The 27331-nt window shown below is 39.1% G+C and overlaps 1 protein-coding gene across 2 annotated transcripts in view; it reads right to left on the reverse strand.

The window, feature by feature from the left end:
* Positions 1-8924: 8924 nt before the first annotated feature.
* Positions 8925-27331, reverse strand: part of ndufv2 (NADH:ubiquinone oxidoreductase core subunit V2) — a 38383-nt gene continuing 19976 nt past the window's right edge. The window contains exons 5-8 of one of the 2 annotated variants that reach the window (XM_043687775.1): positions 23981-24149; positions 21517-21626; positions 15950-16026; positions 8925-9119 (exon numbers count right to left, since the gene is read on the reverse strand). In XM_043687775.1, the coding sequence (XP_043543710.1) occupies positions 9026-9119; positions 15950-16026; positions 21517-21626; positions 23981-24149 (450 nt within the window). In that variant the 3' untranslated portion in view covers positions 8925-9025. Of the gene's footprint in view, positions 9120-15937; positions 16027-21516; positions 21627-23980; positions 24150-27331 lie in introns of both variants that reach the window. The other variant, XM_043687774.1, reaches the window with a different exon arrangement.

Here is a 27331-nt window from a genome sequence, read left to right on the forward strand (position 1 = left end):
GAATATGAGGAGAATGCTTCAGACTATGGGATAGCCAGTTTTGTCTGGTATGCTGACTGCATGACAGGTAAATACGTGAAGTCGTAATAGTTAGAACTGAAATGTATTTTTAAAATAGTACTCCTTTACAGCGGCTTCCTGAGTTGTAAATGACCTAAATGAAACTTTGCAATCACATTGTTACACTAATACAAGGAGGCATAGAAGGAAAAAATGCATAACTAGTGTTGCATTGATGTCTTCATTTTTCTTAATTTGTTTTAACTGCCATAACTGAGAGCATACCAAATAGAGCCAGTTATTTCATTTGCAGTTCATAGTAAAGGAAAATTGGTAGCCCACTTGCTGAGCTAAAATGGCATCTAAACTTTATGAAATGCAAGGAGGGCCCAGATTTTAATCAACCTTTTTAGAAATGTTATCGCATACCTTTGCATTAGCTGTGACTTGAACCCAATACTCCTGGCTTAGAGGTCAGGACACTTGCCACCATACTGCTTGAGCCCATTCTTAATCCTTTTACACTATTCAGTTTTTTTAAAAACGTTTGTAAAGCAAAAAAAAATTAAGAATTGCTTGTGCCTGCAGACCCATACCACATGATGTGACAGTGAGAGATAACAGAAAGGAATGCGTAATATTTAATTAATTTCTTTAGTGTCTGTACATGCTGTAAATGCTTACATTTAGTTTGGCTATTACACCATAAACATTTACTTTTAAGAAAACTAACCTCCATCTACAATTTTAGTTTGAATTGTGTACAATATACTATGCAGGATATTAGTGTTAATATTTTGTTTCACATTTTCCCATTTTAGAGGTCATTGCTGAACTTCCAAAGCCTTTGGGTCACAGTTCCTCTCAGACTTTTTTTTTTACAAAGTTGTGATCTGATTTTATACCAGTTGTCCTTTCTGTAGCCTAAGTAATCTAGAGTTCTAGAACAGCATTTCTAATGTTCCTCCAGCTGAATTTAATTTTATAAACTACACACTATGTATTTGCGTAATAGCATTCCACTTTTTGTGCAACTGTAATGTTAATCCACTTAGTGACGTATGTTCTACTCCCTCTCTTTCCAACGTCCTCTATGTGTACTTAAAGGCTGTTGAGCTATCCTTTTGTCTAACCAAAAGACAGCTCTAGCTATAAATAAATAGAGCAAAACTGCATTGGCCCTTGTTACCACTGATATGCTTTAATGAATTTTGAATGCTCTCCATATTATCTTTCATAGGCCTTTATTAAAATTAATTCCTGAGAGGTAATGTCACTGGCAAGGCAGGTGTTTATTGTTAATCTCTAATTCACCTTCAAAGTGACAGTGAGTCACCCTGAACTCCGCAAGTCTTGAGTGTTACAGATACTTCTATGGATAGGGAGTTTGACTTGCAACATTTCAAAAGATGGTAAATAAGAATATGTATTTTTTTGGATTGCAAGTGTTTATGTAACTTTCGTTTTAAATATGGTACTCCAAGTAAGTGTGATAACTCTAGTTATTTTGAGACCAAAATGATGCTGTTAATGTTGGCAATTCAAAAATAAAAAGCTGTTTAATATGCTTCCAGTTACATTAGAATCAAAATGGATTTAATAGTTGACATGATCTTGACAAACAGCTTGAGTTTCATTATAATGTAGTGTTTAAAAAGTTATGGAAGCTGTTCTGTAGGCTACATGTCCTCGAGCAGATAGACAATGCTTTACTAACTTCACTGGGAGCCATGAAAGATGCTATTTTAATTAGATTACAAGAGTTGACTCCGAGTGATTTTTTTTTCTCTATAGTTCATTGGTTTAACTTGGAAACTTATTTTCATCTGAAAGTGCTGGACAACATGATTCCAAATTATGTACACTACAGGTTAGTTTGTATTTGTGGGATTTTCAGAATCTAATAGGAAAACAAGAAGTTTCTAGTTCTTCCCACATTTTCTTGATTTTCAGTTCTTGACAGCACAGTGCCCCCCACCACGCGTGCGCGCACACATCCTTTCCTCACACCACCCCAAAAGTCAGAAAGTTGAAGTCCACGCACTGAAAGGGACAGTAGCAGCATGAATGACAGATAACAGTAAACTTCAGGATGGAAACCCACGTTAGGATCCATGCTTTCTGGCCTAGACTTGAATGTACAGGGCACAATTTCAAACTATACTGCTTATACACCTCTGAACTGAGGAATACAATGGTAAAGTTGAAAGTAAATTGATTTGTGGAACAAGTGAAGTGAGTGATTTTTGGTAGGAGGAAAAAGAAGCAATAATAAGGGGTACAGGAGCAAAGGAACCTGTGTGTGTGTGTGTCAGGGTGCGTTGAAAAAGTGGTTAAATATTCAAATTCTGAGTTTAATAACAGTACAAAATCAGGCAATTATGATTAATGGAAATTAACACTTTGGCTTTTTCCATTCTAAAACTGACAGAGGTACTCTTAAGTTGTAAAATGGGGAAGATTTGTTGACAATGCAAGTATTTTTAAAGAGGAATGATGCTAGGGTGGATAATTTTCCTTACGGATGGGCTGTTTTTCTGTATCTATTCACTCTCTTTTTAAAAAGTGGTATACCTCAAATTTCCATCTTGAATTGTGAAAACAATTTTTTTTTGCCAGTTAAAGCAATAGTAGTTAAATGAAGAAGCATTCACTTAATTAAAATGGACTAAATTCATAACTCTTCTCCTTTACATCCTTTTTATAAAGTATTAGATTGGTGTGATTTGAAGACCGTTTTCTCCTTTATTTCCTTTTATAATTCCTGTGCCCATATGTTTAATACTTGCATTCTTTTGAGTAGTAGGTCACAAATCTGAGCACAAGATTACTGGATAAAATCTTTGCATTCATGATTTGCATCACATTTTTAAATTAGAGTTAGATAATTAATTAGAAGTTTATTGCCATCTGGTACATCTACATTTCCTGTCACATAGTTTAGTTCCAGTTATTATTTGAATATCTTTATTTTTAGGATGTTATTTCATAGAAAATATTTGGGAAAATGATTTTCAACTCTACCCTCTTCTGGACACATTAGACATTAATGAGAATATTGATAGCAGAAAAATATTATAGGTTATTTTGAATTTGACTATGTGATTTTTGCCTCTAATAAATATTGGCAAATATTTTAGTTGTCTACCTTGGTCTTTCTTTTTCTCGGGACATGCAGCTCATGCACAAGGCCAGAATTTATTAGTAATCCTGTGTTACCATGGTGATGTGCTGAGTCATCGCTTGCTGGGCCATTTTGAGAAGCAGTTAGGATATTGTGGAGTTGAAGTCATCAACGCCAGATCCAACAAGGTCATTAAAGGTGTTAATAAGGTTACATTTTAACTAAATTTTATTACTTTTCACTTTTATGTTGAATTAAGATTCTTAAACAGTTAGTGCTGTGAAGCTATTTACTGGATTATTAGTCAGTTACACTGAAAATTTGAAAATAAAGTATGCAGTGGAAATAGAACCAATACATAACAGCTGTTGGTTGTTTCACAACTCAACATTAGCTGGGTCTGCCAGCTGTTGGATTCAATCTAAATAAGTAACATTTTTATATACTTTATGTGGAAAGTATAGAAGTTCAAAGTGGTGCTCAAGATATAGCACTTTGTCAGTGATATTCCATTCTCTAAAATAAAAACTGGGCTAAGTCTCAGTATTTTGTTGCTCATTCATAACAGTGGTAGAAGGTGGTGAGTTACCTTCTTGAACAATATCCACTCCCTCCATCACCACTGTGTACTATCTACAAGATGTAATGCACAAATTGACCAAATCTTTCATACCTGTGACCACTCGAAGTTCGAAAGATATTATTAGAAGATATAGGGAAGCACTACCACCTGTACATGCCCGCCCAAGTCGCTCACCATCCTGAGCTGGAAATTTAATGTCGCTCATTTAAAATCCTGGAATTAGCTCCCTAACAGATACAGTGGTTCAAAGCTAATTAAGGATGGGCAATAAGTACTAACTAATCAGTGATGCCCATATTTTCCCAGGGGGGCAAAAATAACAAAGATATTCCTCCAGAACAATGGGGAGGGTGTTCTAGGAATTTTATATAAAAGTGACTCTGTTGCTGATGGAGACTAACTGTGAGCACATTATTGATGGTTTCAGATCAGACATCAGTTTCTCCTCTTTCTGGAGACCAGTCACCAAGATGAACATTGCTATTGGCTGCCCACTTAGCAAACTGGACAGCAAGAACAATTACTCACGTGAAGACTGCATTTCTATCAAAGCCATTGTGGATTTAACTGTCCTGTAACAGATTTTTCCATCAGACATTAATGGGCTACTGTCGCAGTGGCGATGTGCTGCTGGTCAGTGTGAATGTGACGTGTGCGCTGAGCTGAGCACCATTTCCAAGTTACATGTTATAGATTCCACTTGACTAATATTCTGGGTCATTATCATGGAGTAGATCAAACTCCTACACCTCAAACATTCTGCCATTAAACTAAGTAATGGCTCGTCTGTACTTCCATGATTAGCAGATAGTTATCTTCAACTGACATTGCAGTTAACAAGGGTATACAGTAGAGTGGCTCAGTAGTTAGCAGTGCTGCCTCTCAGTGCAGGGACCCAGTTATATTCCATTCTTGGGCAGCTGTGCAAACTCCATACTGACATTCTCCCCATGCTCTGGATTCCTCCCACAGTCCAAAAAATGATAGGTGAGATGGATTGGCCATGAAAGTGTGCCCACACTGTTTCTGAATACCAGTATCATCCTCCAACATTTCTGCCACTTCCAAACTGACCCCACCACCAGGGATATATTTCTCTCCCCACCCCTTTCCGCAAAGACCAGTCCCTCCATGACTACCTGGTCTGGTCCACACACCCCAACAATCCACTCTTCCCTCCTGGCACCTTCCCCTGCCACCGCAGGAATTGTGAAACCTGTGCCCATACCTGCCCCCTCACCTCCATCCTTGGCCCCAGAAGAGCCTTCCACATCCATCAAAGTTTCACTTGCACATCCACCAATGTCATTTATTGTATCCGTTGCTCCCGATGTGGTCTCCTTTACATTAGGGAGACTGAACACCTTCTAGCAGAGCGCTTTAGGGAACATCTGTGACACCCACACCAATCAACTCCCCCTCCCTCTCTGCCGAGGACATGCAGATCCTTGGCCTCCTCCACCGCCACTCCCTCACCACCCGATGCCTGGAGGAAGAACACCTCATCATCCGCCTCGGAACACTTCAACCCAAGGGCATCAATATGGACTTCACCAGTTTCCTCATTTTCCCCTCCCCCCACCTTACCCCAGTTCCAACCTTCCAGCTCAGCACCATCATGACCTGTCCTGCCTGCCAAATCTTCCTACCCACCCTCCTCTCTGACCTATCACCTTCATCCCCACCTCCATCCACCTATTGTACTCTTCGCTACATTCTCCACCCTGGAGACTCCCTACCTTCATCCCTGATGAAGGGCTTTTGCCCGAAATGTCAATTTTCCTGCTCCTCGGATGCAGCCTGACCTGCTGTGCTTTTCCAGCACCACTCTAATCTCGACTCTAAACTCCAGCATCTGCAGTACTCACTTTTGCCTAATCCATTTTTATCATTCCATTTTGTTTTAAACAAATGCATAGGCAGGGATATAGACTAAACCGAGCTGCCTTCCTTCTCCCATTCATCCAACTTTTGTCCAATAATTGTTTAAACAAAGAATAGAAATCATTTCCTCCTGAATCCAAATGTGAGTCCCAAAAGTAGCTACATGTATACTAATGTCAGGAAGCTGCTAAATCTTTTGATGGAGTGCTTGAATCCATGCATGAATGAAGGTACACAGGAAGAAAATCGGATGTGCAGCACAGAAACAGACTCAACTTATCCATGCTGACCAAGTATCCTACATTAGTCTAGTCCTAGGTGCTAACATTTGGCCCATAGGTGTTCAAAGTTTGTAAGAAGATTTGTAGCTCTGGTGCTCGTTGTTGTGGTTCTGTTCGCCGAGCTGAGAATTTGTGTTGTGACATCCTCAGTGCTTGGGAGCCTCCTGTGAAGCGCTTCTGTGATCTTTCCTCCGGCATTTATAGTGGTTTGTCTCTGCCGCTTCCAGTTGTGAGTTCCAGTCTTACAAACTTTGAACACCTGTGGGCCAAATGCTAGCACCTAGGACTAGACTAATGTAGGATACTTGGTCAGCATGGATAAGTTGAGTCTGTTTCTGTGCTGCACATCTGATTTTCTTCCTGTGTACCTTCATTCATGCATGGATTCAAGCACTCCATCAAAAGATTTAGCAGTGGTTGGTATATTGGGTCCAGGTCGATGTGCTTATTGATTGAATCTGTGGATGAGTGCCATGGCTCTAGGAATTCCCTGGCTGTTCTCAGTTTGGCTTGTCCTATAATAGTAGTGTTGTCCCAGTTGAACTCCTGTTGCTTGTCATCTGCGTGTGTGGCTACTAAGGATAGCTGGTCGTGTCGTTTCGTGGCTAGTTGGTGTTCATGGACGCGGATCGTTAGCTGTCTTCCTGTTTGTTCTATGTAGTGTTTTGTGCAGTCCTTGCATGGGATTTTGTACACTACATTGGTTTTGCTCACGCTGGGTATCGGGTCCTTCGTTCTGGTGAGTTGTCTGAGTGGCTGTTGGTTTGTGTGCTGTTAGGAATCAGAGTGGTCGCAGTAGTCTGGCTGTCAGTTCGGAAATGCTCTTGATGTATGGTAGTGTGGCTAGTCCTTTGGGTTGCGGCATGTCCTCGTTCTGTTGTCTTTCCCTTAGGCAGCTATTGATGAAATTGCGCAGGTATCCATTTTTGGTGAATACATTGTATAGGTGTTCTTCTTCCTCTCTTTGCAGTTCTGGTGTACTGCAGTGTGTTGTGGCCCTTTTGAATAGTGTCTTGATGCAACTTCTTTTGTGTGTGTTGGGGTGGTTGCTTTCGTAGTTCAGGACATAGTCTGTGTGTGTGGCTTTCCTGTATACCTTTGTAGTGAATTCTCCATTAGGTGTTCTCTGTACCATCACGTCTAGGAATGGGAGTTGGGTCCTTTTCTTCCTCTCTAGTGAATCGGATTCCTGTGAGTGTGGCGTTGATGATCCAGTGTGTGTTCTCTCTTTCTGTGTTTTTAATGATTACAAAGGTGTCATCCACATATCTGACCCAGAGTTTGGGTTGAATTTGCGGTAAGACTGTTTGTTCTAACCTTTGCATTACCACTTCTGCTATGAGTCCAGAGATGGATGAGCCCATGGGTGTACCGTTGATTTGTTCATAAATTTGGTTGTTGAATGTGAAATGTGTTGTGAGGCACAGGTCCAGTAGTTTGAGTATGCCGTCTTTGTTGTTAGGTTCACCGTCCTGTTGTTTGTTCTGTATGTCCAGAATGATGGCCCAACTCCTATACTCTATGCACTGATCAATAAAGGCAAGCATATCAAACACTGCCTTCACTACCCTGTCTACTAACAAATCCACCTTCAAGGAATTATGAACCTGCGCTCCAAGGTTGTTTTGTTCAGCAACACTCCCCAGGACTCTAGCATAAGTCCTATCCTGATTGGTCTTACCAAAAAATGCAACAACTCACATTTATCTAAATTAAACTCCATCTACCACGCCTTGGCCCATCAGCCCATTTGATGAAGATCCTGTTGGCCTGAGGTAAACTCCACAGTCCAGTAAACCACCACTTTTGGTGTCCTCTGCAAACCTGCTAACTATTCCTCTTTTATAAATGATTTGGTTGTGAATACAGATGACAAAGCAGTGGATCTAGCACCAATCCTTGCAGTACACTGCTGATCGCAGGTCTCCATCACCATCCTCTGTCTCCTATCTTCATGGTATCCAAATGTCTAGTGCTCCCTGCATTCCATGTGATTGAACCTTGCTAACCAGTCTAACATGCAGAACCTTGTCAAATGCCTTGTTGAAGTCCATGTAGACAATGTCCGTTGTTCTGCCTTCAACAATCTTTGTCACTTTTTCAAAAAAACTCAAATCAGGTTATTGAGACACCGTTTCCCCACATAAACCCATACTGACTATCCCTGATCAGTCCTTGCCTTTCCAAATGCATATAAATCCTCTCAGAATCCCCTCCAACGTGACCATCACTGACATCTAGCTCACCTGTCTACAGTTGCCTCGCATTTTATTACCACTTTTTAAAAATAAAGGCACAACATTAGCCACCATTCAGTCTTCCGGCACCTCACCCATAGCTATCGATAATACAAACATCTCGGCAAGGGGCACAGCAATCGCTTCCCTAGCTTCTCAAAGCTTTCTGATACACCTGATCAAGTCCCAGGGATTTATCCATCTTTATGCATTTTAAAACATCCAGCACCACCACCTCTATAACATGGCCACTTTTCAAGACATCACTTAACTGTTTAAACTAAATGCTTTAAATCAGAAAAGGAGAGAGAATAGAGGGGAAAGATTTAAAAGGGACTTAAAGGGCAACATACAACAGTGGTGCATGTATGGAATGAGCTGCCAGAGGAAGTGGTACAGCTTGGCTCAATTACAACCACTTAAGAGTATCTGGTCAGCATAGACGAGTTGGACTGAAGGCTCTGATTCCTCCCTACTTTTTATCTTAGCCTGCTTGGCACACCTTCCTCATTCCTGAAGAAGGGCTTATGTCGGAAACGTCGATTCTCCTGCTCCTTGGATGCTGCCTGACCTGCTGCGCTTTTCCAGCAACACATTTTTTAGCTCTGATTCTGTGCTGTACATCTCTATGACTCTATTTATGCAGGAAGAAATATTTAATTTGGGACATTATTATGAAATAGTTGCTGCCAAACAGATTGAAATAAACTGTCCTAGAAGGGAAAACTTGGTGGACTAAACTCTGTGGTATGAATGTGAACAGGAAAATAAACTTACTTAAAATCGGCATTATTTAAAAACCAATAGATTCACGCTTTATGATGGAATGGAAACTTTTATATACATTTGCACTGTATACACAATGAGAACTATACAAGTTCAATACACAACTGATCTTGTAGATGAATGTAACTGGTTAAAGGCCTGTTTGAATTCCAAAACCCGGTCCCTTCGGTGGTTCTAATAACGAAGTTAAACCATTAGCAGGCTCACAAGAAAAACGCCCACTCCTAGAAAAGAAAAGATAAACACAATATAACAAAATGTTCTTGTCTCTTAATTGACTGAAGACAGCTTTTAGTTGCTGTGGTAGCAGAAATATGGATTGACCTCCCCTATAAAATTTCAAATGTAAAAATACCCTGCAATTTTTCCTCCATTTTACATCAACAATTTATGCCTTTTTAACTTGGCAAAATGTCTTAAGGCATTTAACGGCAGTGTTAACCAGAATCTAACAGAGCTAAGCATGGAGATAAAGTAACCAAAATTTGTCAGTAAGGTGGATTTTAAGGAGCAGCTTAGAGGTACAGAAGCAAACATTTTGGGAAGAGAATTATAGAGCTTACGGTATGATTGCCAGTTTCAAATCAGGGACGTGTAAAAGGTAATAATTTGAAGAAGGTGGGTATTTGCGGTTGGAGGAGCTTAAACGGATAGAAGCAGGGAATGATCTGAAATAGGAGAATTCAAAGCTGAGAACAAACCAGATGCCAATATAAGTTAGCAAGCACAAAGGAGATAAGTGGACAGGACCTGATGAGAGTGAGGATAACGCAGAAGTTTGGACATGATTTAACAGAAGCTGGGCAAAGAGCATGAAAATGGTCAAAGCCAGACAATGTCATGAATAAGGGGTTCAGCAGATATGCAGGGGTGGAAACAGACAATTTTGGTGTCAGAACAGATGTGATGTTGGAAGCTAGACTTAAACTCAAGAACAAGTTATCCATTATCTGGTTCAACTTCAGCCACTTGGCTGGGAGAAGAATGAAAACATTTGTGAGGGATTAGAGTTTGTGGCAGGAAGCAAAGACTATTGCTTCAGCCATTTCCTTTATTTAAATGAAGAAAGTTTATGTTGTACTGCATATTAGACAAGTAGTGAGACCATAAGATCAATGGAAAGGTACAGTTGGCTGTATCTCACCATTTGCGTAGATGTGGAATCAGATGAGTTTGCAGATGTCAGGAGCATATGAATGGGAAAGATTAACAGTTTAATGGGATTAAATAAGCAGCTGGTGGGATTCACAGATAAAATGATCTTAGACAACACAAAAGGGGCTGGCTCTCAATATTCTCAAATCCTTCTATGGTGGAGGTAACCTTCATCAGAAATCTTCAGACAATGAAAGGGAAGGAAGCAGCAGAGACAGTTGAATGGGTGGTCTTAGTGATAGAGAAACTGTTTGCACATACTGTTTGATAAGAGGGCAGAAGATGACGTAATGGATGTAAGAAGTTTGTATCCAAGCAGAGAAGCTAAGACCTATCTGTACACTATTGTTGGGATCACCAAAAGTTATTGGGTCTGTAAAGATTTGACAAAATTTATTTGTACACTGCATACAGAATTTACTGAACCTCATGGAGAAGTTGCCACCTCCTAGAACACTAACAATTGACCTTCTCTGCATCTTAGATTATTGCCAGCAAACTTTCCTTTGCACCAGTGATCAGCATCTGGTTCTGAATTATTATTTTGGGCAGAGAAATAACTAATGGCATGCTGACAAATTCCAGGAATTAGAAGGCTTAGGGTCTCAAAAAACTTTGACACTTAGCCACCCCATTTTAAACTGCTGAGAATTTAAAATAGATGAACGCTGAAAATCAAGTTCATTTAATAATTTTATAACGTTGTGACAAAGCCATTTGTTTTTACACTCTGTGGTTTGCATAACTTTCAGCACAATTACATCATACCTACTCAGAATCAACTGTCTGTGTATCAGAAAATGGTAGCAAAAGATTTGTAGTTCAGGTTGAGGTTCTGGATGTGCGTTTGCTTGCTGAGCAGGAAGGTTTGGTTTCAGATGTTAGGTACTAGGTAACATCAATGAGCTCCGGATGAAGCACTGGTGGTATGGCCCTTTTTTTTTTAAATGTGTTTAGGTTTCCTTGGGTTGGTGATGTCATTTTCTGTTCTTTTTCTCATGGGGTGGTAAATGGGATCCAAGTCAATGTGTTTGTTGATAGAGTTCTGGTTGAAATGCAATGCTTCCAGGAATTCTTGCGCGTCTCTCTGTTTGGCTTGTCCTAGGATGGATGTTTTGTCGCAGTCGAAGTGGTGTCCTTCCTCATCTGTATGCAAAGATACTAGAGAGAGTGGGTCATGTCTTTTTGTGGCTAGTTCATGTGTCCTAGTGGCTAGTTTTCTGCCTATTTGTCCAATATAGTGTTTGTTACAGTTCTTGCAAGACATTTTGTAAATGACATTAGTTTTGCTTATTGTCTATATAGGGTCTTGCATGTTCATTAGCTGCTGTTTTAGTATTTTGCTGGGTTTTTGGGCTACCATGATGCCAAGGGGTCTGAGTAGTCTGGCAGTCATTTCAGAGATGCCTTTGTAGGGGAGAGTGGCTAAGGTTCTGGACAAGTTTTGTCTGCTTGTTCAGGTTTGTTGCTGAGAAATCAGCATACTGTGTTCGTTGGGTACTTGTTCTTTTTGAATACACTGTATAGGTGATTTTCTGCTGTGCTGCAGTATGTGGTGGTTCGTTGAAATAATGTTCTAATACAGCTTAGCTTGTGGATGTTGACATGATTGCTTCTGTATTTCAGCATTTGGTCAGTATGTGGTGTTTTCCTGTGGACGCTGGTTTGAAGTTCTCCATTGGCTGTTCGCTCTTCTGCGACATCTAGAAATTACATTTTGTTGTTGTTTTCCTTCTCTTTAGTGAATTTTATGCCAGTAAGGGTATTATTGATGATCTTGAAAGTCTCCTCTAATTTGTTTTATAGGTGGCACAGTGGCACAGTGGCTAGCACTGCTGCCTCACAGTGCCAGAGACCCGGGTTAAATTCCTGCCTCAGGCAACTGTCTGTGTGGAGTTTGCACATTCACCCAGTGTTTGCGGGGGTTTACTCCGGTTTCCTCCCTCCGTCCCAAAAAATGTGCAGGTTAGGTGAATTGGCCATGCTAAATTGACCGTAGTGTTAGGTGAAGAATGGGTCTGGGTGGGTTGCTCTTCGGAGGGTCGGTGTGGACTTGTGGGCCGAAGGGCCTGTTTCTACACTGTAAGTAATCTAATCTAATCTAGTGACGACGAAGGGATCATCCACATAGCAGACCCAAAGTTTGGGTTGGATGTTTGACAGAGTTGTTTGTTCGGTTTCTGTATTACTGCCTCTGCCAAGAACCCTGATATCGGAGATCCCATGGGTGTCCCGTTGGTTTGTCTTTCTGTTTTGTTGTTGAAGGTGAAGTGGGTGGTAAGGCATTGATCCACTAGTTTGACGATACTGTTCATGCTGAAGAAGTTGGTCATGTTTGGTGTATGAGTCTTTGGTTCTTCTAATAGTGTAGTCAGTGTTTCCTTGGCCAGGTTGATGTTGATGGATGTGAACAGGGCTGTTACATCAAAGAAACTATTATTTCATCCTCTTCTAACTTGGTATCTTCAATGGTCTTCAGGAATTCTTGGGTAGAGTGGATGGAGTGGCGTGAGTCTTCTACTAAGTGTTTTAGTCTTTGGTGTAGCTCCTTGGCTAATCTAAGCTGGTGTTCCAGGTAGCGAGACTATGAGTCTGATGGGGGTGCTCCTGCTTTGTGAATTTTGGGTAATCCGTAGAAACGTGGTATGTTGGATCTGTCTGGTTTCATTTTTTGGAAGTCTGTCTTATTTATGTCTCCAGATTTCTGAAGTTTCTTTTGGGTAGGGATGTGATTCGGTTCTCTAGTTGTGGGTTCGTGTCTATCGCCACTTCTTCGATGCCTTACCACCCACTTCACCTTCAACAACAAAATCTACAGACAAACCAACGGAACACCCATGGGATCACCGATATCTGGGTTCTTAGAGGCAGTAATGCAGAGACTCGAACAAACAGCTCTGCCAATCATCCAACCCAAACTTTGGGTCAGCTCCATGGATGACACCTTTGTCATCACTAAATGAAACAAATTAGAGGAAACTTGAAAGACCATCAATAATACCCTTACTGGCATAAAATTCACTAAAGAGGAGGAAAACAACAACAAACTGCCATTTCGAGATGTCGCAGCCAATGGGGAACTTCAAACCAGCATAGACAGGAAAATAACATTCTGACCAAATACTGAACTACAGAAGCAATCATCCCAACACCCAGTAATAAAGCTGCATCAGGACATTATTTCAACGGGCCACCACACAGTGCAGCACAGAGGAACTACACAGAGCAGAGGAAAATCACCGATATGGTGTATTCAAAAAGAATGTGTACCCAATGAACAAAGTTCACCGATTTCTCAGCCACAAATCACATCCAGAAACCCTAGCCACCCTCCCCTACATCAAAGACATATTGGAAATAACTGCCAGACTATTCAGACCTCTTTGCATCATGGTAACCTACAAACCCACCAACACACTAAAACAGCAGCTAATGAACTTGAAGGACCCTACACAGACAACAAGCAAAACTAATGTCATTTACAAAATACCTTGCAAGAACTGTAACAAACACTACATTGGACAAACAGGTGGAAAACTAATCACCAAGATACATTAACAAGTAGCCACAAAAAGACATGACCCACTCTTACTAGTATCTTTACATACAGCTGAGAAGGACACCACTTTGACTGGGACAACATATCCTCCAAACAGAGAGACATGCGAGAATTTCTAGAAGCGTGGCGTTCCAACCAGAACTCTATCAACAAACATGTTGACCTGGATACCATTTACCACCGTCTGAGAAAAAGAACAGGAAATGACATCACCAACCCAAACAAGCCTAAACACCAATAAAATGTGGGCCGTACCATCACTGCTTCATCTAGAGACACACTGATGATGTCACCTAGTAAGTAAGTGTCTGAAACTGAACCTTCCAGCTCAGCAAGCAAACCAACATTCAGATCAGGAAATGGTGCTTACCATTGTACTTGTTGTAAACTATAAGCAACTGTCTGAAACCTTTCGAGCACACTATTTTGGACAGTTAAGAAAATATTTACAACTTGCTGATCGTTAAGTTACTCAATACTTGCAAGTAGGAATGCTATTTTCAACAGTTAGTCAACACGTTTTTCATGAGAGAAAATTACTTTTTAAAATGTCCCTCGACATTTGGACCAGCCTGTCCAAGCTTCCTTTGGAGAGACAATACAATTGTACAGCATTGTGGTGACTACATGGGCAAAGGGGACTCAAGACTCGCATGCACAATTTTCTGAAGGTGACCTACTTGCACAATTGTGATTCTTACTACCTGTCAGCTCAGGTTTGAGAAGTGTTTGAAAATGATCTGAACGTAAGCACATGCTTGATAATGCTACCTAATGCTGAATGTTAAATGCAAGTGCTGTTTAAATTTAATTCATTATTGGAGAGGCAGTCCTGGCCATCACATACAATGGATAAATTGTTCTTTGTCCACTTTATGCAGTGAGCCTGATGCTTTTAAGATCTGCTCATTATTTAACTGAAACAAAAGTGTGCTTCAAATAAGGTGAATAAAATTGGCTGTCCAGTTAACTACTTTCCAGGCTCATATAGACATTTATGCAGACCTGGAGAGAGGATTAGACTAATTTATATAAACACTTTATATTTAGAAAAATATGAAACTTGACACAGATTGTCATTGGTTAGTTTAAAAATTAAGTAAAACAGCTGGCAGGACACTTTTCTGCAGCTGCCTGTCCTACATTTCAAAATCACAACAATGGAGATTGTTTAATGTAACTATTCAAGCGCACCTATGTGACAAGAAAACAAAACTGAATAGCTGCTGTTGGCTGTTAATAACACTTTTTTTTAAAAAAGCAGACTCTATTACCAACATTTTAGATTAATTATTTGATTAGTAACAGAACAAACACAGAATTTTCAACAACTATTTTCCTTGGGGCCAAGAGAATTTTAAAGACATCAAAAGTGTCAGGGACTGTCTCTTCTTTGCCCTGCCATCCCTACATACACTGCAGAGGCAGTATACATGACAAAGATAGCAGTAACCACCTTCCCACAAAAAAAGTGAATGTTACGTGTCCAGACTGATGCTTGAGTAATCACCAAAAATTTCACTCTTGGAATGACATCCAAATGTAAAATGAGCCTAGCCTGTCCAAGCTTCCTTTGGAGAGACAATACAATTGTACAGCATTGTGGTGACTACATGGGCAAAGGGGACTCAAGACTCGCATGCACAATTTTCTGAAGGTGACCAGAAATGTTGAAATATTTATTAAGGCGGCTTATAAATATAGGCAGAGTATAAATTCAATCTTGGTTAGACCATTGAATATTCTGTTCAGTCCTGGGAGCATTGAAGATTAAGATCACCTTATTGAGGTGTTCAAACTATGAACAATCGCAAAAGGGTAAAAGTTTTCATTAGTTAGTAAGTCAGTCAGCTACTGTGTTGCCTGGTAGTACTGAAGGTGGATTCCATTGGAGGTTTCAAAAGTGAGCTTGATATATATTTGAAAGTGATGAATTTGGAGGGTTACCGAAATAGGGCTGGAGAATGGGACTAGCTGGATAGCTTGTTTGGGAGCTTGTACACATGATGGGTTGAAGGGCCTTCTATACTATAAAATTCTATGATTGTGAAAAATAAAACTCTTACGTTGTAAGTGACCTAGTGCTAATTTAAGATTAAAATGTATACAGTTTGTGCAATTATATTTATATTATAGACTTAACATTTTATACTGGATGGTAGAATCCAAATTTATGTTCCGGTAAGCATTTATTCTCTAAAGGTAAATGTTTTAAAATCATGGCATTCATTACTGTTGTGCATAAAACAATTTCATTTTTCTCTAATCTTCCAAACATCAATTTTTTTGTTTTAAAAAAAACACATTGAACTTTGCAGCATAAATCAATGAATTCTATACCTTGGTCCAGGTTTGGGAATTTTGCCAGCTTTTAATTCATCAATTATTTCTTCCATGTCTTTTGGTGTTAGATCTTCCTGTAATGTAAATATAATATCACTAACTATATGCAATTATGACTGAAGAAAAATTCAAATATGTATTGTAAACAAATATGGCACTTGCCCATATCGTTCAATAAAAAAGGATAGATGGTACATCCACTATCATACCAAAGTCAACAATCCTAAATGCCAAAGTTCAATTAGAGGTCAGTGTCAGCAGGGTTCCTGATCACTGATCTCTTACTAAATTGGCAAGAGTGGCACTCATGCTTAGCAACTGGATGAATCAGGAGACTACAATTCAAAAAAATTAAGAAAGGAGTAAATACTGACAAACATTATAAATCCCATTCACCAACTTATCAGCATTGCCAGGTTGACTGAAAGGCAAGTCTTTTCTCACAGGATCCTTCGGGCCATCGACAATGAATTTCTTGTGGCGTGACAAGACATAGGAACAGAAGTGGTCATTCAACTCATTGAGTCTGTTCCATCAATGTTATCATGGCTAACCTGCTCATCTTCACCTCCCCATTGCCACCTTTTCCATAACCCTGAATTCCTTCACTGGATTAAACAAAAAATCTATCTCCACTTTGAATATATTTAATAACCCAGCATCAGCAGCCCTCTGTGGTTTAAAAAGAAAATTCAGTCGTCAGAAGAAATTCCTACTCATTTCGGTCTTAAAATTTGTGAATCCTTCTTCAGAGATTATGCCCTCTCGTTCTCGGCTGTCTCACAATGGAAAACAATCTGTATCTACCCTGTCACATCCTCTAAGAATCTTTGTTTCCATAAAGTCGCCTCGTTCTTCTATATTTCAACAAGTACTGACCCACTCTCTTCATTTATATAATCCTTTCATACCTGGTATCAGTCTAGTGAACCTTCTCTGGATTGCCTCCAATGCCAGAATATCTTAGGTAAGGGCTCAAACGTTTTCCAGGTGTGGTCTGACCTGAAACGTCAACTCCCCTTCTCCTTTTAATGCTGCTTGACCTGCTGTGCTTTTTCTAGCTTTACTCTGACTCTCCAGCATCTGTGGTTCTCACTAATTCCAAGTGGTCTGATTAATATAGATTAGATTAGATTAGATTACAGTGTGGAAACAGGCCCTTCGGCCCAACAAGTCCACACCGACCCGCCGAAGCGAAACCCACCCATACCCCTACATTTACCCCTTACCTAGCACTACGGGCAATTTAGTATGGCCAATTCACCTGACCCTGCACATCTTTGTGATGTGGGAGGAAACCGGAGCACCCGGAGGAAACCCACGCAGACACGGGAAGAATGTGCAAACTCCACACAGTCAGTCGCCTGAGGCGGGAATTGAACCCGGGTCTCTGGCGCTGTGAGGCAGCAGTGCTAACCACTGTGCCACCGTGCCGCCCACAAATATCTTGCATAGTTTTAGGAAAATCTCCCAATATTTATACTCCATTGCTTTTGAAGTAAAAATCTGTAAGCCTAGTCCAGTTGCTATTTTTGGGCTAGGTTGATGGAGATAATAGAGTAGATTAGTCAATGGTTGACCCAGTAGTCGTCAGCTCCCAATGTTAGGTTCTTTTTCTTGAGATTCTTCCACACTTGATGCAACTGCAATACGCCAACTTCTGTGAACAGCCAAAATTTATTAAGCAAGTACAAGTTTTGGAGGATCACTTAACACTTCGCAATGCTTGTGAAGCGTGTCAAGAAAAAGGTCTCTGAACAAGATAACAGTTCTTTTATACAAGAGTTTTACATCACAGTCAGTAATGCCCACAAGACAACCCTCAACCGCTCCCACACGGTCACATGCCAATCAAGACACGATGCAGTGACCTGATCATCTCCAAAAATAGTGTAATTTAAATCATCCCTTAATGACAAGATCTGTTGTAAATTGTTTTTAACTACAGGGTGTAGTCAGAATTCCAACTGCAATGTTCTTATTGATTCTGAATAGAAGATGTTGACACTGTAAATTTACTTTGAATAGGTGGGAGATGGCAATGTAATTTTTTTTTACATTCTACCTGCAAGTCAGAGACATACCATCCTACCCCTGGGACATCCAATTTCTTGCAGGTCAAGAGAGCTAACTGACCCCTTAACATCTCACCAATATGGTGGAAATGCTGCCTCTATCCTCTGACAATTCCTCTGTCAAGCGTGCACTTTGTCTAGAGTGTATTTGTCTCAGCTGTTCATTACAACTGGATTATACTCTAGGCTCATCAGCAGCAAGACTCTTTTGGTGTTTACTTTTCCTTGCACTTTCCTTTCCAATTTGGAGAAAGGACAATGATCAAGGCTGAAGAATTCCTCTTTGGCTTCATCCATTGCTTCTAGAATTAAGGCTCTTTGAAAAGGAAGCATAATGTACACAGTTCCTGGTCTCCTCCCAAACCCATCATAAACGGCACCTGCAAGTCAACTGTTTGGTTTCCCAGGGTAAAAACAATGACTGCAGATGCTGGAAACCAGATTTTGGATTAGTGGTGCTGGAAGAGCACAGCAGTTCAGGTAGCATCCAAGGAGCAGCAAAATCGATGTTTCGGGCAAAAGCCCTTCATCAGGAATAAAGGTTTGGTTTCCCAACCAGGCAGCCTCAAGACCCATTTGATGAGAATGATCAGGTGATTCAAGAGCTAGTAACTTGCAAGTGCAAGGTTTTTCTGAACAAGAAGTATCGCTAAAGCTCAATGGGAAGAAAACCAGTCTACAGGCAAATGAAGGCAGAGGTCCTACAAGAAAGAGCAGATTGGGGATGAAAAAAAAAGTGTAGAAAGTCCAGCAACTGGCCAATATCTAAAATGTGCAATGATTATTCACTGCAGTCCCACATAAGAGATTAGTATGTAAAATTTAATAGGATGGGGGTAGTGTACTGACATGGATAGAGAACAGGTTGGCATACTGGAAACAAATAGGAATAATTAGGAAGTTTTTTATTTTGAATGGCAGGTGGTGACCAGTAGGGTTCTGCAGGATCAGTGCTTAGATCCCAGCTATTCACAATCTATATTAATGATTTAGATGATGGAACTAAATGTAATATCTCCAAATTTAAAGATGACACAAAGCTGGGTGGGAGGGTGAGCTATGATGAGGATGCAGAGATGATTCAAGCTGAGTGAATGAACAAATACATGGTAGATGGAGTAAAATATGGATAAATGAAATACTTAAGTGACATTACAGGAAGGCAGATTATTCTGAATGGCTATAAACTGACAGATAGCGCTGTGCAACAAGACCTGGCTGACCTCATACACCAGTCACTGAAGATGAGCATATAGGTGCTTCAAGTGGTAAAGAAAGCAAATGCTATGTTGGCCTTTGTAGTGAGAGGACTAGTGTACATGAGCAGGGATGTCTTGCTACCCTTACACAGGGTCTTGGTGAGATCACACCTGGAATACTATATTCAGCTTTGGTCTCCTTATGAGGATGGATATTCTTACTAATAGAGTGCAGTGCAGGTTTATCAGACTGATTCCTGAGATGGTGCGAGTGACATTTGAGGAGTAGTTGCATCTGCATCTGTTACAATATTATTCATTTGCGTTCAGAAGAATAAGGGAGTGAGATGCAGGGTCTCAGAAACCCAAATAAAAACTAGCTGGACTGAATAGGGCAAATGCAGGCAGAATGTTCCTGATGGCAGGGGAGTCCACTCCAGGGATCACAATCTAAGGAAGTGGGATAAACCATTTAGGACTGAGACAAGGAAAAGTTTCTTCACCCAGAGACTGCTGAGACTGTGGCGTTCACTATCACAGAAAACAGTTGAAACTAAAACACTGTACCATTTCCAGGAGGAGTTAGATACAGTTTTTAGGGCTGAAGGAATCCAAGAGCATAAGGAGAAAGTGGGAACAGGGCACTGAGTTGCATCATGATGGAACAGGCTCAGAGTGCAACGGGCATACTCCTGTTTTCTGTTTTGACAGCCCAAGCACAAGGACCTATCCCACCTTCAGCAAAGAACAGAATAGCACCCATCAAGGACAGAAGGGCACAAATGTTTGATAGTTGAGAAGATTGTCAAAGTTTTAATTCTGAGACCATCATTTGAGATTGCCCTCAACCACATCCCACAGAATACTACCCTCCATCCGAAGTAAAAACATGTCCTGATAGAAGGTTAAATAAGCCACCTAAAAGCAGAGAACCACCAAAGCCAGTGATTCAGTCTGCAACCCTGCCAAACCATTAAAATACAACAGGCTAGTTTGTTAGCCATGTACATATGGCCTTGTCTTGAAAGATAAGAGCCTGCCAAGGGATGGGAGATGTCATAATTGTGAACAGGACTTATTGTGGAAATTCGAGAGAAATCCTTCCTATCCACTGCTGGAAAGGTCATTAAAAGAATCCTTCTCAATCGGCTCATTATGATAACCAGATGAAAGTCCCATCCATCAACAGACTCGTGATCTTCACAGCAAGACGAGTGCAGAAAGTAACAGCAATTGCTTTAAAAAGGCTTTATCATCCTACTTCAATTTGGTTACTTGCAAAAAATCTATTTCCATCCTCCACTTGATGCACAAAAGCGCGCAATGATCCTCCCCAACAGATTCCCCCACACACATAATGAGTGCAAAGTGAAGTCGAGCAAAGCTGCATCATAAAATGACACTCTTCTCAATCTTCCTTATCACAATACTCTACTGCATATCCATGAATCTTCCCACAAGAGTGGAGATAATTTAGACAATAAGTGGAAAACTGTTCGACCTACATCACCTCCAGTCCAGAACAGAAACTACCCCAACCTTTCTTGTTGATCTGCCATATGCAGGTAACTCATAACTCTGAGCTCAGGCTTTAAACCATTCATGATGCATTCACAGAGGTGTGAGAGAATGGGTCTTGGGCTAAATATTTGGAAGACAAAGGTAATCTAGCAGTCTGGATGTGCAACACAAGACCCTGGCTTTGGAAGGCTCCTCTGAGGAAGGGCATCTCACCACTGTTTTAGATTATACAGAAATTTCTTCACTAACTTCTAACACTGTCCAGGAATATACTCTATCAGGTCCCAGAGATTTACCCACTTATATGTTTTCCAAGCCATCCAGCACTTCCTTTTCTGAATGGATTTCAAAACATCAATATTTATTCCCAGGCACTATAACCTCCATTTCTTTCTTCACAATGCAAATTAATGCAAAATATTCACTTTTTACCTCTCCCATCTCCTGATGTTCAAAATATAGGTGAGCTCATTGATCTTTGAGCCCTATATTCTCTCTCTTGTTGCTCTTTTGTTCTTTATGTATTTGTAAATAGCAGCCATTTCAATCACCTCCAATTATAAAATGATCTGCCTGCTCTGGACCAAAATTTGAAATCTACATTGACTGAAAAATAGTTCATGGCTTGTGTATTATTCTATTTGCTGCCATGTAAGATTTAATACTAACTTGGATTTACAGATTTATGATGTTTAAACTACATATGATGACAATTTAGGTACTGCATATAAAGACATAAAACAGTATCAATGCATTTCAAAGGACTTACATAATAGTTGTCATTAATTTGCACCATTGGTGCATTCACACAGGCACCCAGACACTCCACCTCTGTGACAGTGAAAAGCTTGTCAGGTGTTGTTTCCCCAATAGAGATACCTAAGGATGAAATGAACTTAACTAAAAACACTGATTCACTTCAAAGACCCATCAGAGCCACCTGGGATTCAATTATTTAATAGCTTAAAAGGCTGGATCTTGCTTCTTTTGCTGCATAGTTTCAGAAAAGCATATTTTAAAATAAAGTAATTTCACTAAAAACAATGAACTTAATGTTCATTTGGGCATTTGTGCCACATTGCATTTAAAAAGCAGCAAAACAAACGAGTATACAGTATGATATGCAATGTCAAAGTTTATCAGCTGCCTTTAAAGAAAATTGCACAATTCATAAGATTAAAAACAAACCAAGAAATTACCTTTACTTAATGTTTGGATAAATTATGTTTAGTATCTATTGTAATTCAGGTTAACCTCTCTACCACTGAACCCATAATCCTTACGTTTGCTTCTCAGTTTTATTTAATCAAACCTGTCAGTATGGAATGGTGGGAAAAGAAAATTTTAATTGTAGATTAAAGTAGCAATGACGACCTTAAAATAGGGATCTTTATGGGAAAAGAACAGGAATGTTAGTCAACGTCTGAGGGATTCTACTACAAATTACAGGAGAATGTATGTTACGATTTATAGCTTCAGGATGGTTAAACTAATTACCACTTGTGAACAAGAGTCTCGATTTGTGGTCAACAGTTCACATGAGATTCCATTCATTCATTCATTCGTACTCCTTACATATACATATATTCTGAGCTATCAACCATGAAGGTCTTCAGTTTGATCCACAATAGCTCTGGTTTCGTTCTCAGCTGGGATAATGGTAGGGTCTGAATCAGGCAGCAAGGGGAGAATGAAAATAACTACTTGATCAGTAAAGTTAGGAAGACGTCTGCTATAAAACCAAGCAGCACATGTAACACTTCTTTAAGGAAATGGAGTTTGGTTACACAAAGTTTTAAATCCTTTGAGCAACATTGTAGATAGAAAAGCTACAAAAGACTGATGGGAACTTATATAGCTAATCAATATTATATAAAGTTAATGAAGAGTTGGTAGAAGTGATTGGTTGATCCGCTGGGAAATTTATGAAAACTAAATAACATAGTTGTAATAAATTTAATGTCACTGTATTTCACCAAAGCCAAGGTTTTGGGGATCTAAAATTCTTGAACAGGGAAATTATTATTTTTACTGGCCTCTGAATACATAAAGAATATGAATTTAGAATTGATATAGAAAGTATAAAGGAGATGCTTATTTATTAATGGACTCCTACTTAGATGTAGTGAGAATCTATCTTCCCAAGGTTATGAAAAATAAATTTTAGATTAAACAAATTACATAAAGCTAGAGAAGTTCTTCTGCTATCTTAAGTTTTTTATTCAGATTTTAAAATGTAGATATTGTTTCAGCTGGTTATAAAAATCACAGGCCATTATTTGACACCTGCTACTCCATCCTTCAGTATCCTTGCTCACCTGAGTATAAAACAAAATACAAATTGGAACTAAGATGAGTGATCTCCAAAAGCTGCTTGGGTTGTTCTGGAGAATGAGAAAATGTAACTGTTTTTACCAAGGGAGAATTTAGAAACGTGGCATTAAAAGTCCTTTTTTATTATAATATTTTCCTTTTGTGGTAGGTTTAATTTTAACCAGTGAACATCTTTCCCTTTCGATTCGTAATGACTTAGTTGAGCATTTCAGTGCATTGCTGACGGAATGCTACCTTGTTTTGTGTGTCAACCTTAGGATATTTTATTAAACCAGGATCCCTGTTAACTAATGAGTTGAACCTAAGTAACATGGCAGCCTATAAACGTGTCTTTCTCTTGACAAAAGATGCATCTTGCTACAAAGATGAGTAAACCAGAACAACTGGCCCTTATTCCAATTCCTGTTTGACGAACTGGATGCAAAATGGTTGCTGGTGGATCTGTCTACAAAACAATCATAATAACATGTCAAAAGTATTTAATTGATTGTGAAGTTCTCTGGAATGTTCTACAGAGTATGAATGCAACCGTTTTAACCAAGGAAGGAGTTAGAAACATGTGGCATTAGAAGTCCGTATCTGATCATGATATTTTCCTTTTAAGGATAGATCTCACTTAAAGATTCAAAAACATTTCAGATACATAGAGTACCAATCACAAATCATTTCACTTCTGTAATTTTGAGTAAAACAAGACGTAGTTAAAGTAATCAATACTGGAATTTTATTTGCCACATTAAATAAATATTTAGTGAAATCAAATGCTAATCAACTAAAGAAACATGGAATCAAAGGAAATATTTTTCAAGAAAGGCATTCTCTTGGTAATATATTGATAAGAATATAAAAATCTTCTCATTTCAGTAAATGACTCTGGAGTAACCAGATTTTCTGCTTACCAAGCTTTTTTGTGACGCATTCTACAACACTGTCAGACTCTCTAAGCATACATGGTGTGGTTGTGCAGATCTGAACATGGTACTTTCCAATTGGCTTGCGGTTAAACATAGTGTAAAACGTTGCTACTTCGTATACCCTCATCGAAGGCATATTGAGAAGCTCGGCAACCTTTTAGAGAAAAGTAAATTTTACAAAGTGAAGCTAAAATTTTACATTCTAGAACAGACTCCAAAACAAATAGATTGTACCAATTAATTCAAGCATTTTCAAATAATTTGAATGCAATGTAGTCTGGAGGTAGTCAGTGCATTTTAGCATGTGCCATCACCTTTATACAGCACAATGAAGGACCCTAAAAAGTGCTACATTTTAAGACTATAGAAATACATAATGTCTTTGGTTGAAAAAGTCTTTATTCAACTAAAAATATTCATGTAGCATAAAAGCTAATCTCTTTTGTTTCAAGCAGTCAAATCAAACTGAGTCTTCAAATAAAATATCACTTCTGAGGGGTACCAAATTAAGTCAGATTTATTAAAGAGGCCACAAATTTAAAGAACAATGTTTACCATCAAATCAAATAGGCACTTCCAAACCCTCTGCATCAAAATGCTACATAAAAGACATCCTATGGGATTGCAAATGGTTTCCCATTAAAAGTTAGGATCTTGCCTCAGATTCTTGGATTCAGAAGCTCCAGCTATTTCTAATGCTTTGGAGATCCTATGCTATTCCTAAGTTCAGGAGAAAGTGAGGACTGCAGATGCTGGAGATCAGAGCTGAAAAATGTGTTGCTGGAAAAGCGCAGCAGGTCAGGCAGCATCCAAGGAGCAGGAGAATCGACGTTTCGGGCATAAGCCCTTCTTCAGAATTCCTAAGTTCAGTCTTGTATTATTGGGTTGTAAGTGAACATTTTAGTAGATAGCATAACCAAGAGTGATTCAACAGGGCTCCCTTTTTAAATGGGATTTTCACGTCTTTAATTCACAAATCATCTAACTTTTGTACATTGGACCAAACTTGTATTTTGTAAAGACAAGGCCAGATTTAAATCAATTAACTGATTTATTTCACAAAACGGTTGTAGTTACAATAGTGGAGACCATTTGGTTTGTTGAACCTGTGGCAGTTCTTCTGGCAGTAATTCAGTTGGTCTCACTACCCAATTTCTTTTGTTTCCCCCCTCCATAGTTCTGGCAAACTATTTTACCTTCAGGTGCTTATCCAATTTTCTTTTGAAGGTCATGGTTGAATTGTCTCAGCTAGCTTTTCAGATCATGTGCTCTAAATCATAACATTCATTGCTTAAAGCTTTTTCTTATGTTGTATTTGGAAAGGCAATAGCCCATTGGCATTATAAGTGGACTGTTAATACAGACACCCAAGTTCAAATCCCCACATGGTAGATGTTGGAATTTGAATTCAATAAATATCTAGATTTAAGACTGTAACGATGACTGAGAATTCATTGTAGATTGTCAGGAAAAACCCATCTGTTTCAGTAATGTCCTTTAGGTAAGGAAAATGCAGCCTGGTCTGGCCTACGTGTGATTCCAGACCCACAAATATGTGGTTGACTCTTATCTGCCCTCTGGACAATTAGGGATAAGCAATAAAAATGCTCACCAAGACAGTGAGGCTCTCATCCCATGAATGAATAAACAAAGATTTGCCAATTGCCTTAAATCAATGATCTCTGGTTCTTGACTTTTTGTTGGGGATTTTCTCTGTTTGGACCACGATTCTGAATATTGTGATCAAGTCTCTGATCAAACCTATTCTTCTGAGAACCTCAGCATCTCAAACTATCCTCCAAAATGAAATCTGTCATGTCTGGAACCATTCTCAGTTTTTTATTTTTATGCATACTATAAAACTTCCACAGCCTTCCCAAAATGCAGTGTTGAAAATTGGAAATAGTACTCTAGTTGTTGTATTTTAGAAAGGTTTCAGTAACTCCTTTGCTTTCGTGCTCAAAAACACGGGATCCTCAACATTTTACGACCACTTTCTAACTGCTCCACCACGTTCAATAATTTATATGCATACAGTGCAGATCTCTCTCCTTCCTACACCCAATTGCAGAATTGTGCCCTTTAGTGTATATTGCCTCTTTCTGTTCCTCTTAGAAAAACATATCCACTTCACACTAAGTTATTTGCTATAATAATACCAACTCCACCAGTTTGGCAATATTCTTATAGAGTCAGAGTCATATCTGAAGTTAATCACTATCTTCCTCATGGTCCTTTATGCTTCCATAAGTTTAGAACTTGTGCCTTGAATACAACTCTAGCTCAAAACCAAGAGAAGCAGTGGTTCCAGTTATAACCTTTGGCTCACTCAAACATTTATTCAATCACCATTGTACTTGCCTTTAACCAATTTAGTCTGCTTGGTGCATTAATTTGGTTCCTAAAATGAAGGATGTCTCATAAGAAAAAGTTGATAATGTTGACAGGGCTTTTCTCGTCCTCAGTGTAGTGACCATCTTCTACATGGTATAATATTTGATATTGTTTCTCAGCATTTTGTGGGCATTGCATATTTGAGGATGGGGAGAGTGGGTGGTGATGATAAATGGGATTATGTGTATACCATATCTGAATGGGCAAGCTGAATTAAATAATTGGGTTCTTTCCTGTAACTTAATGACAGAAGCATCATACTAAATATTAGACTGGGTCAGTATTCTATTTTGACTGCATAAATCTCATTTTATAGAATTCAATTCACACTTTTTGCACAAAACTGATAAGAAAACTGATTTTACGTCAAGGGTAAGCTCTCAATCTGTAAGTATGTATGCCATTTTTACTATTGGTTGCATGCTACAATTAAGTGTTTCTTATTTTAGTGACTGCTTTAATCCCTTGGGTCTCTGACAGTTAATATCAAACTTGTACCTCAAAATAACATAGATGCAGTCTAGCGAGCTGAAAAACAGAGCAAAATTACATATAACTGGAACAGACTACCAACAAAAGCAAGCATGATTAGATTTGCAATACACAACAGATGGCTGACAACACAATGCCTTATTTATACTGTACTGCTGAAATCAAGATTGATTTGATGGACTTGTAGAATTACTGAGAAACAATCTCTGTAGTAAGTCAACATTTTGAAGAAGCGATGTATTATCAAAGCAATATTGTGTAGTACTTTTTAAAGCAGGTAAACAGCCTACATAATTGAAGAAAAATTATGAAAACAGATGCAAAAAAAATAGCAGATGGTCAGAATTACAAAACTGAGTCATTCATATGGCAATGTGCTGGGTTTGGCTTCTTCTCAAGAATTCTGAAAACACCATATGATCAATCGTGGTGCAGCAAAGAATAACTTAA

Source organism: Chiloscyllium plagiosum, chromosome 4 (genome assembly GCF_004010195.1).
Source record: "Chiloscyllium plagiosum isolate BGI_BamShark_2017 chromosome 4, ASM401019v2, whole genome shotgun sequence".
Classification (NCBI taxonomy): domain Eukaryota; kingdom Metazoa; phylum Chordata; class Chondrichthyes; order Orectolobiformes; family Hemiscylliidae; genus Chiloscyllium; species Chiloscyllium plagiosum.